Here is a 15,346-nt window from a genome sequence, read left to right on the forward strand (position 1 = left end):
AAGGCCCATTGAGAAGACTTCAGTGAAGCTTCCTAAACCAGTTTTTCTCATTCAGAAAAGTTCTTAGGTTAATTTGACTTTTGCTCTGTAGGTACCAACAAAACAGTTGTTTACAATGCACATGGGACACCAGAATCAATAGAATGTAGCTGTAGTATAGTGGTGGAGACTGTGCTCAAATTTTCTTTGCATGTTTAAATAAAGTGAGGTAGTTGAATTCACTGTAAGCCTTGGTCTGCTGCATTTTACACTGTTTGGTCCATTTATCGATGCCTTCCTTGGGAAGCCCTAGAGCTAGTGCTGCTAGAGGATGGGCCTCGCGGGGTGGGGACCTGAGGCCCGGCGCTGACTTTGTCAGCCATCACCCTCAGGGCCCCCTTACGCCTGCTGACCTGCTCACTTCTGCTTTCTGATTTTTAAACCTACTGGTGTGTGTCTCTTTTCCTTCTGGCTTTCCTTGACTGTGAACCACCCTATTGTGTGCCTCTAACCCTTGACTGCCCTTTCTCACTCTAGACTTCGCTCTGATGTTCTTGGCTTCTGCAAACCTGACAGGTAAGATGTATTTGCCACCCATGGCGGGGCGACAATAGTCTCACAGAAGGCTTGTCCTAGTGCCTCGCTGGAAGCTGATAAGAATCTATAGGACTTTTTTTTTTTTTAATGTCCTGTTGCTCCCAGCTTGCAGTCTTAAGAAAGAAAAATGGTGCCCAGGAGATCCCGCCTTCCCTGTGTTGCTCCACTCCATCCCCATCAAAGCAAGATGATTGCAGTTTGCGTTAATCGCAGGGCTTTTGTTGCCCATTGCTGCTGTTATGGTGCATGTGCTTCTGAGGAGAAAGCCAGGTTGTCTGCTTCTTAGTCTATTCTAAGCTTATATTTACTTGCTTTGGGGGCTGGAGGGTGGGGAGAGTCATGTCAGTCAAGTCCACACAACCCTGAAACTGTAAAAATGGTGCTTCGATAACTATTCCCGGGCAGACATCCATGGGTTTATGTGACCATGTTTCTCTGCCTCACTGAAGATCCAGACTGGAAGTAATCAGTTAATTGGTTAAGCAGAAGGGCTTAACCTACACATCAAAGATGAGCTCGTTTGAATCCACTTGACCGCTAGACTTGAAGATTTCATCTGCTTTGCAGGCAGAAAGATGTTTTCTTAAAGTGTCTATCATAGACATCTGTAATCACACATATAAAAGAGCCCTTTAGTCAACTTTGAAGATGTATTTTCTCACATCTATCGGTTTTTCCTTCATTCAGCTGTGTTTTTTTGCATTAGTTCAGGTTGCTGTAGTATATACATATTTCACTACCTCTGGATACCAGAGTATTTCACACCTAGACACTCGGTGAATGTTGTTTTTGGTGCCCTGGTGACGGACCCCCAGGCTGCCGCAGTCCCTTGCTATGGTGAACAGTTTAAAGCATATCCTCTTATAGGTGTCTGTGGAAACTTGTGTGGTCGATACCCAGGGGCGAGCTTGCTGGGCACGTTCAGTTTCACTTAGAACTCCCAGATGACTCCCAAGATGAGCTCTAACAGTGCACTCTCCAACTAGCAGTGCCTGTGGGTTCCTGTTTCCCCACATTTTCTCCAGCATCTGGTGTTATCTGGCTCTTGTTTTGTTTTTTAGATTTCACATACAAGTGATATCATACAGTATTTGTCTTTTTCTGTCTGACCTGTTTCACTTAGCATAAGTCCGTGCTAAGTTGTTGCACGTCTGTGCATGTTGTTGCACATGGCAACATTTCATTCTTTTTAATGGCTGAATAGTATTCCACTGTGCGTATGTATACACACACACACCTCATCTTCTCTAGCCATTCATCTTAGGATGGACCCTTAGATTGTTTCCATACCTTCAGAATTGTAAATAATGCTGCTGTGAATATTGGTGTCCATATATATATCTTTTAAAGTTAGAATTTTCTCTGAGTATATAATCAGAAGTGGAATTGCTGATTCGTACGGTAGCTCTGTTTGTAGTTTTTGAGAAACCTCCATACTGTTTTTCACAGTGGCTGCACCAGTTTACCTACCCCCAACAGTGTATGAGGTTTCCCCTTCTCCATATCCTCACTCACCAACATTGCTAGTTTGTGTTCCTGTTGGTGATACCAACTTTGAGCACTTAAACAGTGTCACTGACAGGTTCTTAGGTTCTTGTTCCGAGTATATTCATTGGTTAGGCCCAGTGCCTGACCAAATTTTAGCAAAATCTTTCTGCTGTATGGTGATGCTAATCTTCCATTATCTGCGTTGCTGCTGCTGCTGCTAAGTCACTTCAGTCATGTCCGACTCTGTGCGACCCCATAGACGGCAGCCCACCAGGCTCCTCCGTCCCTGGGATTCTCCAGGCAAGAACACTGGAGTGGGTTGCCATTTCCTTCTCCAATGCATGAAAGTGAAAAGTGAAAGTGAAGTCGCTCAGTTGTGTCCCACTCTTGGTGACCCCATGGACTGCAGCCTATCAGGCTCCTCCGTCCATGGGATTTTCCAGGCAAGAGTACTGGAGTGGGGTGCCATTAGGTAGAACTTATTCCAGGCCAATGGGAATTCTTATCTGCCAACTCTTGATGGGAAATGAGGTCATTGTCATCAATGTGATTGACACAGAATATGCCAGAGGTATTTTCCTGCTATAAGGAAGTAAAACCTTACCAAGAAGATCTCTCTTGGTTGGAAGAAAAAAGATTTGTTAATTCCCCTAGACTCAACAGATCACTCCTTTATGAAATTCAGACACTCCTTTTCAAGGAAAAGGGATGAAGCTGCCTTTATTAAAAACATGCAGTTTCTGGTTCTTCATTCTCTGTCTCTACCAAATCTTTTTGGTTATTTTCACCTGCATGCATTAATTCCTTTTTTTTCTTAAAAGATGATTTCTTGTTGCTGCACTAAGAAAGCGAAGCCAGCTACAGAAAGAGCAGGAGCTATTAATTTTTACTTAAACCTGTCACTGTGTCTCTGCTCTGAACTTCTCCGTATTTTTTGAGACTTATTAATCTGGGTCTTTCTTCTTCACTTGAATTTGATACCCATCTACTTGATCTGCAGTGATATCTTTATCTGTTCATTTTCCAAAATCTGGCTAACCTTTCGCCATCTGACTTTCATGTCTTCTGATTCCTTTTTGGCTTGACCTTCCTATACCTTTCATTAGCTGAGTTTTGTTTTTTTTTTTTTTAATGTATGCATTTCTTGTTTTTCATAGCCTCCTGTTAATAGCATTGAATGTGAGAAATACTCATTTTGATATTCAGCTATAATTATGTTACTTTAGTTTCTTTTTGGTGTTGAAAAATAAAAATAAAGGAGACAGTGTTATGTATTAACATAGTTTAAGAATCACGGATTTTTCTGTGTTAACCTAATTCTGTTTAAATGCCAAAACTTTAGTTTTGTGTTGAAATATGAAAGTTTTCTGCGTTAGATGTTGTCTGGTGCTGGGCTTCATCAGCACAAGTACGGTCTCACCCACCTTGCAGAGCTGACTGACCACAGTGTCTCACCAACTGTGCAGATGTCAGGTCCTCCTAGGACTTGTTCACTGTAGCTTCTGGCAGAATGGTGGTGTGGATGTGTAATTCCAGTCAGAGGAATAAGCTTGTGAGTGTTTTACAATGTTGAACTGAGTCTTCAAAGAAGCCCAGGAAACTGCAGCTTCAGCAGATTTTTAAACCGCACTTGAGGAGTGTAGAAAAGATTAAAGCACTTTGTGTCAAAAGGAGCACGCATAAAAATGATAGACTAAACGAGAAGAAGTTCTGACAAAATTCTGTTCCACTGTTTCTTTGCTTTTCATTACAGAGGTAATCTTGAAAACACTTTACAAATCATGCTAATTCATATTTTAAATGTACTTTGGGAGATGAGTGTTGCAGGGAAACCTGTGTTTTATAATTCTGTAAGCAAAAGTCATTTTAGTTTTTAAAATGAGTGTGCTCTTTTTTTTTTTTTCTTTGAAGTGCAGACTATGCATTATTATTCACTGGAAAATTTTATTGTAACTAGATGAGCAAAGCACTTCTATGAGCCATCAAATGAACACTGAAATTATATTATTGTAGAGAACTCATTTTTATAGTGCTATTTGGCAAAGCGGAATTTTGCCTTCTCTTTCAGAAGGAGATGTTTTAAGTTAATAATCATTGTCTACAGTCTCAAAATGAGGAGTATGACTTTGAAAAATTGTAAAGTGAATATTGCTATGAAATCAGGGACCAAAAGAGTCTCTGCCCCCAAATGCTATCCCTTACCTCTGTCCCTCGTGTTACCATCTTCTCTTTAGACTCTCCTGTGTCTTTAGTGATGAGATGGTCGAGGGGTGGGGCCCTGAACTAGCAGGACAGGATATGATGGTTCACAGGAGGACATGGAGTTTCTTACAGAGAGTAGAGTGATTGTAACTCAGGGATGGAGAACTCTATCATATGGCACACTTCTTTACATCTAACATTTCTGTAATTGGGGTATGTCTTAAAATCATTGACTTGTAAATTTTTCATGGTAGCATTTTGTCTTTCTTGGTGGCACATAAGATAATGGTGAATATTACAACTGATGGCATCTTAGATTTGATGGCATAGTTGAGCAATTCTGTAAGCTGTTATCCCCACACCACCAGAAAATTCAATTAGCAGAGAGACAGGGAAAGGAGAAGGTGTTGGGGAGAGGAGGAACAAGTGTCAGGGCAGCAGTGCTCAGCCCTGCCTGCTGCACGTTAGAGCTGTCTAGTGAGTGTGTAAAAACACCTCTTGCCCACACAATGCAATTAAGGTGGAACCTCTGAGAGTGGACCCAGCAGTTTTTAAAAAGCTCTCCAGATGATTCTTAGGACCAAGCAGAATTGAAGAACTTCTATATTCAGGAAATTGATGAGCTCAGGAAAGTGAACGTACCTCAAAGGAGTTCTTAATGATGAGGGTGTAATTTATACTCTGTAGTTATGAGGATCACTTCTTATTAAAGTATCTTGAAATTTGTAAAGAACTAAACGAGTGTGTGGTATTAGTACTGTTACTAAACGTGGTGAAGAGAACTGGGGTTATTGAGGATGAAATTAATGAAACTTGAATCATATTCAGTGATTAAAAAATGTGTCATCAGATTGTCTCTAAGTATTTTGTTAGTTGTATCTCAACTATACTACAGGCTTTCTTAAGTGCAGGGGTCTGTATTTTTCTTCTTTTGTACCTCTCATCACACCTTGCACCACGTTTGGCACTGTTTACCTGTAATGCAGCCCTGTGGTCAAAGCCTTTTCTCCTGGAGACTTAATCTTTCCTGGAAGGATTTGTTTTTCTAGTCATACAACCGTGGTTGCTATTGTTCTTGAATTCTCTCTAATTTCTAGTTCAAGTGGATAGCACCTTTTAATGAAGGTTTTACTAAAACAGACTATTTCAGTACTATGGTTTTCTTTTTCATTTATTATTATAAAACAGTATTACTTCATTTTTTCAAATGAAAGTTTTATTTCTGGGTTTTATTCAACCTCTTGTTCTTGAAAGCAGCTTTTAGGTTAGACGTCATGTCTATTTAGGAGAAGGCAATGGCACCCCACTCCAGTACTCTTGCCTGGAGAATCCCATGGACGGAGGAGCCTGGTAGGCTACAGTCCATGGGGTCGCTAAGAGTCGGACCCGACTGAGCGGCTTCACTTTCACTTTTCCCTTTCATTCACTGGAGAAGGAAATGGCAACCCACTCTAGTATTCTTGTCTGGAGAATCCCAGGGATGGCGGAGCCTGCTGGGCTGCCGTCTATGGGGTCGCACAGAGTCGGACACGACTGAAGCGACTTAGCAGCAGCAGCAGCATGTCTATTTATATACATCATACCCATATCTGTATTTGAGAATTTATACTGATTAATCATATACATATATAATTATACACATTGTGTATATTAACTATGTATAACAAGCAAAAAGGAGACTTACTGTGAAGTGCAGGAGGAAAAATAACTTGTGAACTTGCTTCATTAACATTAAAACACAAATGTTTATTTTTAAAATGTTGTTCACTAAGTTATTTCTTTGATCAAAAGTTTGTTATGGCTTCTGTAGACCCATAGAGCAATCCAGGCTCCTTTGTACATTTAAATCATCTGTCTTTGATTTTGTACCTTAGGTCACATTTTTCTTTCTTCTCCTGGGCAGCCGGTCTTGTCATTCACAGATGCTCTTTGGTGAGCATTACAGCATCCCTTGTATAGGAGCGTACAGAAACCTTCTTTCTCCCAGTCCAGAGGGGAGAAGTTGAAGAGCAGTACTATGAATGCGGAAACTGAGATGTTTTCTAATCCTGAGTCTAATCCTCAAATTATGGTTTCAGTATTTGGTTTAAAACTGGGGATTCCCAGCTATTCAGTCATGTTTGTAACTTGAATATCCTTACAAGAAAACACTATATAGCATAATTTGGCAGAATACTTAAATGGCTGCTCATTTTGTTGCTTTTGAAGTAATTAATCAAATTCTGACTCTGTAGGCTTACTGAAATCTGAGTATGATCTTTTATTCCTAAAATTCCTGAGTATTAAATGGAGATCAGAACATCAATTCACAAATTTGAATACAATTAGAAACACATTCTTAATAATACAGAGATCGAAACTTTGCCCAGCTGGTTTGTTAAGATGCCAAGTAGCTTGTATTAATAGGCCTTACCCTAACCACAGGCAGAAACAGCTAGGAAAAGATTTTAAATGAGAACAGTGGAGACTAGCAGGAATATTAAACAATGGTTTACCTTTTAAATGCTCTTGAGCTCTTGAAATACTGTTTCTTTAGTCCTTTTCCAGAGAGGACAGACACAGGTGTGAGGTAAAGAAGAATCAAGGAAGTAGCTTCAAGACCTCAAGTATCAGCCCAGAATCTTGACTCTAACCTTGTCTGTGTTTTAACTTGAGTTGGCAGTGCTCTTAAAGGCCTCCATGTTGAACTGGATCCAGAGTGGTCTCGTGGAAATGAATGCCTGTAACTTCCTGATGCCCAATGTCTTCTTAACACACTGCTCTCATTACTTACGTGCCAATGTTAATAGGCACCCTTCCTGCTTACCTGTCACTTTAACTTGTTTAGACTAGCCAGGCCCTTAACTTGTAAAAAGTGCCAGTCAGTTGTTTCTCTTGGGTTCTACATCATACTGTGTGTGTGTGTGTTAGTTGCTCAGTCATGTTCGACTCTTTGCGACCCCATGGACGATAGCCCACCGGGCTCCTCTGTCTGTGGGATTCTCCAGGCAGAAATACTGGAGTAGGTTGCCATTTCCTTCTCCATCATCATACAGTAGTATATGTCAAATTGAGATAAAGAGTAGGAAGGTCCAGCTTAGAAAAGAAGTTTGTGTGTTTTCAAGTCCTGGACAGCTTCTCAACATTTTCCATTTGTCGTTCCCAGAAAGCCTTTTTCTCTAATTCCTGCTCAAAGAAAGTTTCATGATATCTAGGTCTTTCAGAAAGTATTAGGGCAAACAGAATAGATATTGATGAAACAATAAAGCATCCTCAGTTGGAGGGAAGGGCCAGTTTGGTTTTGTTAATCTTAGTGAAAGAGAATTGGAAGAGATCCCAGTGACTTCCTTATACATAGGGATGCCGAGGCCCAGAGGTGTGGAGTAACTTCTCCTAAGTAACTTCCTGATGCCCAACAGATTTAGTGACAGATTTAAACCTAGGATGCTTCCACTCTTGTTATAAGAATACACTTTGTGTAACTTAGCCTTTAATACTTTCTCTCAATTTTTTTCTGAAACTAGGTGGCAGTATATAGATCAGTAATATACCATCATAAAGGTGTGTGTTCATACTCACAAAGATTCTTTGGGCTGCAGGGAGCAGAAACCAGTATGCACACCAGTCTAGCCCAAGAAGTGCGGGAGGTGAGAAAATTTAGAAGAGGTCCTGGAATAGTTCCCAGAATCTAAAGAAAAGGTGAACAAACGGCCAGGCCTAAGGAGAGATAACCCTCATAAACGATAATAAATTCTGCTTAGTACAGCAGAATCCCACAGCCTCTATGGAAGGACCAGTAGTCCTTCCAGTAGTTAAAAGGTCGGGAATCATAAAATGATAATAGTATGTATTCCTACTGCCTTAAACATTTTAAGACCCACAAATGTACATTTAGTCACCAGTGTACATGTAGGACAAGGCCTTTGCTCTCAGTGTAGGGTGCTGATTATCTGATTTCTCTTTCCTGTGGAAAGGAAACCCATAATTTAGTTTAGATGTTTAATCTTGGTTTCTTGAAAAAGGAGCAAGACTTTAGATGGTGAGACAATACAGATGTAGAACCTTCTAGACTTTTGTTTCTCTTCTAGTCTCTAGTTGGCACTCCAGTACTGAATTTGACAGGTTTTTAGCAGCTTATCTTTATATCACATCTTGTTGTTCTTTAGTTGCTCGGTCGTGTCCGACTCTTTGCGACGCCATGGACTGTAGCCTGCTAGACTCCTCTATCCATGGGATTCTCCAGGCAAGAATACTGGAGTGGGTTGCCATTTTCTTCTGCAGGGGATCTTCCCGACCCAGGATCAAATCCGCATCGCCTGCATTGCAGGCAGATTCTTTATCACTGAGCCACCAGGGAAGCACATATCACATCTTACAAAGCGTTAAACTTAATTTTCATAGAAAGTCTCCCTTCCTCGTACTCATAATTAATAGGATTATATAATATATAATCAGATTGCATAATTACTAACAGTAAAACTAGCACAAACAGGTTCTAGCATAGCCTGAGCAGAAGTGTGTGGGAGTAATAGAGATTAACCTACTACCCACTAGTGTATAGCAAGCTCTGGGCATCTGTCACCATGTTTAAGAGGGAAACCGAGAGCCTTGGTAATCTAGACGTGGGTTAAGTGGAGGCCTAGCAGAAGTGCTGCTAGGGTGTTAGAGTAGTTTATATACCTGTCTCATACCAGCAAGCTCCCAGAAAATAATCTGGAAGCCACTGGGTAGAGGACGGGTCCCTGAGACACTTTCCAGGGGCCTGGGAACTCAAAACTATTTTCCTAATGATATCAAGCCTTTTTGCCTTTTTCACTCTGATTTTCTAAGCATTTTTCAGTTTTCATTTCTACTATGATCAATATCAGTAGATGAAATCCACATAAAAAGTTCATTTGGATCCTCACATTTGTGAATGGCTGCACTAGACTCTGCTCCTTGAGGGCAGGAGCCAAATTTCATATCTCTATATCATTCCTGATGTGTTTGCATTATCTTTTACATAAAAGGCACTCAGTAAATATTCGACAAATATATGGGGAAAAGCTCATTTTTCAAGTATTTACAGTCTTTCAAACTGAGCCAACAAAGTAGTTTTAAGTCAAGGTTCCTATGTTAATGACTATGATCTGTACTTAACAGCAGTGGTGTGCAAGGAAATGCTTTCAGCTGTCTTAAAATATAATAACAATAGCTTTCCCCTGAAATCTTAAGCAGTGTTTTAGAGAAGCACCACAGTTTAGTGAAGAAGAAGAAAAAAAAGCATGTTCTTGTGAGGTTTTAAAAAGTGTGTGATGGTTTTATATCTTGCTTAGGAGTCTGTATTATAAGTAAATTGTTTTTTTTTTTTAATTTTATTTTGGAAGAGAGAGGAAAGGGCAAAGAGTGAACAGAGATGTGGCCTTATTTAAGAGCAGCCAGTTGATGGAAATTTTCATTGCTGCTGATGAAGACTTTTCCTTTCACTTGAGAAGCTATTTTAGATTTGAAAAGAGAATATGATGGACAGGAAATCATGGTTTGGGGAAGTGAGTTTTCCTGCTTTGAATGACCTTGTTGGAGAAGAGTGATGATGAGTGGTGGCCAGGTTAAAGCGGGTAGGTGCTGTAGATGCCTGCACCCTTTCAGGTATTACAAGTGTGAAACATCTTCAGCAGAAACTTTTAAATAAAAATTAAATTCACCCGAGAGTGCTGTGCTCTGCTGTGCTTAGTCGCTCAGTCCCTTCCGACTCTTTGTGACCCCATGGACCGTAGCCCACCAGGCCCCTCTGCCCATGGGGATTCTCCAGGCAAGAATACTGGAGTGGGTAACCTTTCCCTTCTCCAGGGGATCTTCCTAACCCAGGGATCAAACCCAGGTTTCCCACATTGCAGATGGATTCTTTACCATCTGAGCCACCAGGGAAGCCCAAGAATACTGGAGTGGGTAACCTATTCCTTCTCCAGAGGATCTTCCTGACCCAGGAGTCGAACCAGGGTCTCCTGCTTTGCAGGTGGATTCTTTACCAGCTCAGCTACCAGGGAAGACCCCACCCAGGAGTAGGTACTGCTAAATATGTGGGGAACATTCGCAGGTGGTATTGAAAGGTAGCTTTTTAGTGTTCAACATTAGTAAACACATGGGTATGTAACTAAATTATCTTTGGAGACAGTATTCTAGATTTATTTCATTTTTAAAAAAGGATTAATTTATGTTTCAGTAGTGAGCTTTTCTCATGCATTTAAGGCCCTGTAGATTGGAGTCTTTCCCAAATCTTGTGATTGTTATGACAAGAATCATTCTAGCTTGAACTTGCAGCTTCAGTGGAGGGGCATGCTCGAATATAAGATTTGTTTTTGCTTTAAGAAAATTCAAATTTTAATCTTACTAAATTTATTAATAAGAGGAAATTACTTTTAGAATTTAAATTTAATATAAAATAACTTCAGCCTGCTTATTGTTTCCTTCCTGCCATATTTTGGTATAAGGTAGACATGCTTCTCATCATCACTCTTCGCTGTCATCTGTCAGTCCGTACCTTGAGGTTTGTGCTTACATTGCCTCGAACTATTGAATTACTGTGTGTTTGCAGTTAGTACTTACAGGTTGTAATAAGGAGTTCCAGAACTTTGGAGACAAAATCACAAAGGTCACCGTAAAATTTTTGGTGTGTGGAAGACCCCATTGATGTTTTACTGATGGATATGCCGGGTCTCTGTTGCTGCGTGCGGGCTGCTCTCTAGTTACACTGCGCGGGCCTCTGGTGGCAGTGGCCTCTCTTGTTATGGAGCACGGGCTTGTTAGCTGTGGCTCTCAGGTTCAGCAGTTGCGGCACTAGGGCTCCAGAGCGTGTGGGCTCAGTAGCTGTGGCACACGGACTTAGTTGCCTCAAGGCTTGTGGAATCTTCCCAGACCAGGGATCGAACCGATGTCGCCTGCATTGGCCGGTGGATTCTGAACCACAGGACCACCAGGAAAGTCCAGAAAATTTTTCGCATATAAATCATGTGGGTGTGGTTCCATCTGCATTTTATGTTTTGGTCAGTTTATCTGTTCGCCCAATGACCTGTATGCTTCTTGAAGACAGTACTGTGTCTCAGTTATCTTCGATGCTGCAGGGCCTTGATGGTTCCCTTCGCACGGCAGGCACTTAGTTAGTGTTTGTGGAATGTATGAGGTCATCGGCCCTCAAAAGATGGATCATAAATGCACTGCTGAGGAGCCAAAGGAGTTCCTGAATCTCTCCTGGATACTTGGGTGAATTCTCTTAGAAATATTGAACCATAACTGTGCCTAACCATAGTCATCCATTTCCAGACTGCAGTAAAGCTGCTGCCATCGTGAGTCAGTCACATATGCATTATCAAATAAGATGAGATCTAAAGTGACTTGGTGCCTAGTAGGCACACAGTACAGTAGGTGCTAACTTTTGTTTCTCTTGAATATTGTATCAGGATCACCATAAGAATTCTTATTAACAGTGGGAAAAATTTTCCTTCTGTCTGGACAAATATTCATAGCATTTAAAAGCTCTAGTTTGGCTACACCCATATTAATCATTTTGCTAAAAAATAGAAGTTAGAGCAACTGGCAGGTGGAACTGATATTCCATATAACCTAGGCAAGAACCTGACTAGTTTCACAGTATTTTTTAGGCTAGCTGTTCTAGTCAGTGTATTCTAGAATTTTCTTTTTTGCACATATATGTGTGCGTACCCACACATTCAAATACATGTATGTATATACCTTTGATTTAGTGCTTTAGACTGTGTTTTCAGAAGTTACTTCTCTATACACCCTTCAAATTTCTATTTGATTTTATGCCCTTTTAAGCCACTCTCTTTAGAAAGAGCTAAGTGTATGAAAGCTATTATTGGCAAGGGGCTGCAGCAGTCTAGTAAATAAACCTGACAGGAGCCCAGCTTTTTACTAGCCACGAGTAAGTTTTTTTGCTATTCTAATCAGTGATACCACTATAAACTTAAAAATATTCCTTTTCTTTCCTTGATTTATATTATTGTCTTCATTTGATTGTGATCACTGTTACTGTGGTTAGTATGTCAAAATACAGTCTTGAAAATGATAAATGTTATCTAAATGCATTTGTGAATTTTTTTCTCTCCATTCAAGATAAGCTTTCCCTGGAAGGAATAGTGGTACAGAGAGCTGAATGCCGACCTGCCGCCAATGAAAACTACATGAGGCTAAAGAGGTTGGTGCGTTTTAACTTTAAAATGATACCTGGTGTGTGGGGGTTTTTTTTTTTTTAGAATTGAAATACATATATTAGATTGCCTATTGACTGCATAAAAACAGCGGTTATTGTTGCAAGTGTTTTCTTCAAAGCTTGTTTGTTTTTAAAATCAAATAAGAACAAATTTTTAGTTACAAAATAAGTAAGTCATGAGGATGTCATGGGCAGCGTGCTGACTATAGTTAATAATAGTTTATTGCACATTTGAAAGTTGCTGAGAGAAGAGATCCCAAAAGATCTCATTGCAAGAAAAAAAAATTTTTTTCAACTATGTATGCCAACGGAAGTTAGACTTACTGTGGTGATCATTTTCCAGGGTATACACTTGACTGAATCAGTACCGTGTATACCTGAAACTAATACAATGTCAGTTATATTAAAATTAAACTCAAAAAGTTTCTTTGCTAAGAAAACTTTCAGAACCTAGGCTGTTAATTTGGGGTGTATTAAGCTACTTTGTTACTATAACCTGGAATCAAATTTTTTAAATGTCTTTTTCTAGTTGTCCTTATAAATCTTGATTCTCTCAAGACATGTTACAAGATCTTTGCACTATTTTATTTTCAAGGGCTATAATTTTCCCATGATGAATGTGTATCTAAGATACTATACACTAAAAAGCAAGTATAACTAGTTGCTAGAATACCATCCTTTTTTCTTAATCTACAAAGAACTTTTATAAACTATTACCTTGTTAGAGATTTTGCTTTGGTGTCCCTCCTCCACACTTTTGGACATGGGTATTACCCTTTTGTAATTCATACTTAAAGGTTACGGTTGCAAATTCTTGGTACTTCAAATTTTGTGACTTTCAAAGAGTCAACAATTTTTTAAACTTGGAAGAAATGTATTGTACTTGTTTTATAGTTTATATTGAACGTATTTCAATCCCCCATATAGTCTAGAATTACATATATTTTCATTTACCCCATACTTAACTATGTGAAATAGTAGTGAACAAAAAAAAAGAAAATCTCTGCCCTCATGGTGCATACATTTTAGAAGGTTGTAGCTGCACTGAACTGGTAGTTGGGCTCACACTTCCAAGTGGCAGCCACAGCCCCTCTCAATATCCACATTGACTGAACTGGATCAGCTCTCAATTTCACATCTTTTAAATTCCAACCCCCCACCCCACCCCCCACCACCCCTCTCAATTAGATCGGATGTCTGTCTCTCGGGAATGAAACAGAGATTAGTTTTCTTGTCCAATAACTCCTCTAATTTCAGTGCCTCCCCAGGGCAAGGGAAAGGATGACAATCAAAATGAAAATTTTTTATAACAGTAAATAAGTTTGGAACACAGGCAGATATTCCTCTTTGTTTTTAGCCTGTAAAGTTTATTATGTAATACAAATCTTTTTGAGAATTTATCTTCTTCGAATAACTACTGAACTTGGAAAAAGCAAAATCTGATTACTCAGCTCTTTGCCAAAATATTTTTCTGTGGTCTTAATATTCTTTAAAAGTTTCTAAAGATTTCTGGTGATCAGATCAGTCAAGTCACCTGCTGTGTTATGAAATGTCTGCTTTTTCCTTACCAAAGAAGCCATTAAAGTTGTTCAGCCTTTTGGAGTATGCTGAAAGACCAGCCATCGTATAGTTCAGTTTCTTCAGTGACTTAAGGAAACAGGGTAATTCAGGAGATGATAATCATGTGAGTTTCATAAACTCACATACTCTATGACATAAGTCTTGAAGGCTGAGACTTTTTTTGAGCAAGTGGGAAAAGATGGGAGTAAGAACACTCTAGACAGACAGGCAGGCACAGAAGCCTGGGGAAAACATCAGGGACCCGTGTAGGGACCTGTGTGTGGTTCTACAAGCCTGGAAGGTAGGGTTTGTTTCAGACAAAGCAAGCAGAAGCTGCAGCCTTAGGGACTTCCCTGGGGGCTCAGTGGTTGGGAATCTGCCTGCCAGAGTGGGGGACGTGGGTTTGATCCCTGGCCGGGGAACTAAGATTCCACTTGCCACAAGGCAGCTGAGTGCATGCACCACAATTACTGAGCCTGCGTGTCCTTAGAGCCCATTCTCTACAGCAAGACAAGACTGAAATGTGACGCCCTCGTACCACACCTAGAGAGTCGCCCCCACGCACTGCAACTGGAGAAAACTCGTGTGCAGCGACCAAGAGCCTGTGCACCACAATGGAGCCCCCATACGGCCAAAAAAAATTAAATGTTTAAAAAAATAAGCTCCAGCCCTTTTTTGAACTCTGAACTTAAATATCCAAAAGCCTGGTGGGAAGTCCAGTCGACCTTTCAAAGATGTCAAAAACTGAACTCCCAGTCTTGCCCCTGCAAACCTGCTCTGAGCTCATGCCAAGTCTGTCCTCCCATTTTCTCAATCCAAAAACCCCGGTTACATTCTCGACTCCTCTCTCCCACTTCACATCCAATGTGTCAGAAAAATCTTCCTGAGTGTACATTCCAAATATTACACGTCTGCCGTCTGACCATTTCTCAGCACCCACGTGATCTGCCGTTGTGTCTCACGTGGATCATGGCCAGAGCCTCCTAGCAGAGTTCCTGCTTCCACCCTTGCCCCACTGCTGTCTGCTGGCAGCACAGTAGCCAGAGCGGTTTTTTAAAAACCTGTCAAGTCGTGCCATACCTTTGCTCACCTGTCACTTGCAACGCTTCCCATATTACTCAGAATAAAATCCAAGTCCTTGCAGTTGTCTGCAGGGACCTCCATGGTCTGCCCACCCTTCTCTTCCCCTTCTCCCCGTCTGAACCTGCTCTCTCCCTCCCCTTGCTCACTCTGCTCCATCCGTACTGATCTCCTAACAGCCCACGAGCACACTTCCATATGAGGTCTTTGCACTGGATGGTCTTTCCTGCCTGGAGCGTGCTTTCTCCAGAT

General features: G+C 40.6%; 1 protein-coding gene across 4 annotated transcripts in view; it reads left to right on the plus strand.

Moving 5' to 3' along the window:
- Positions 1–15,346, plus strand: part of GTF2F2 (general transcription factor IIF subunit 2) — a 179,443-nt gene that overhangs the window by 58,654 nt on the left and 105,443 nt on the right. For all 4 annotated transcript variants that reach the window (XR_014070542.1, XR_014070543.1, XR_014070541.1 and 1 more), the window contains exon 5: positions 12,358–12,439. Coding sequence is in view for 1 of the 4 variants with exons in the window: in XM_081547372.1 (XP_081403498.1) it covers positions 12,358–12,439 (82 nt within the window). In the remaining 3 variants the exon portion in view is untranslated. The remainder of the gene's footprint in view (positions 1–12,357; positions 12,440–15,346) is intronic.

This window comes from Giraffa tippelskirchi, chromosome 12 (genome assembly GCF_054371585.1).
Source record: "Giraffa tippelskirchi isolate mGirTip1 chromosome 12, T2T-mGirTip1v1.2.pri, whole genome shotgun sequence".
In the NCBI taxonomy this organism is placed as follows: Eukaryota; Metazoa; Chordata; class Mammalia; order Artiodactyla; family Giraffidae; genus Giraffa; species Giraffa tippelskirchi.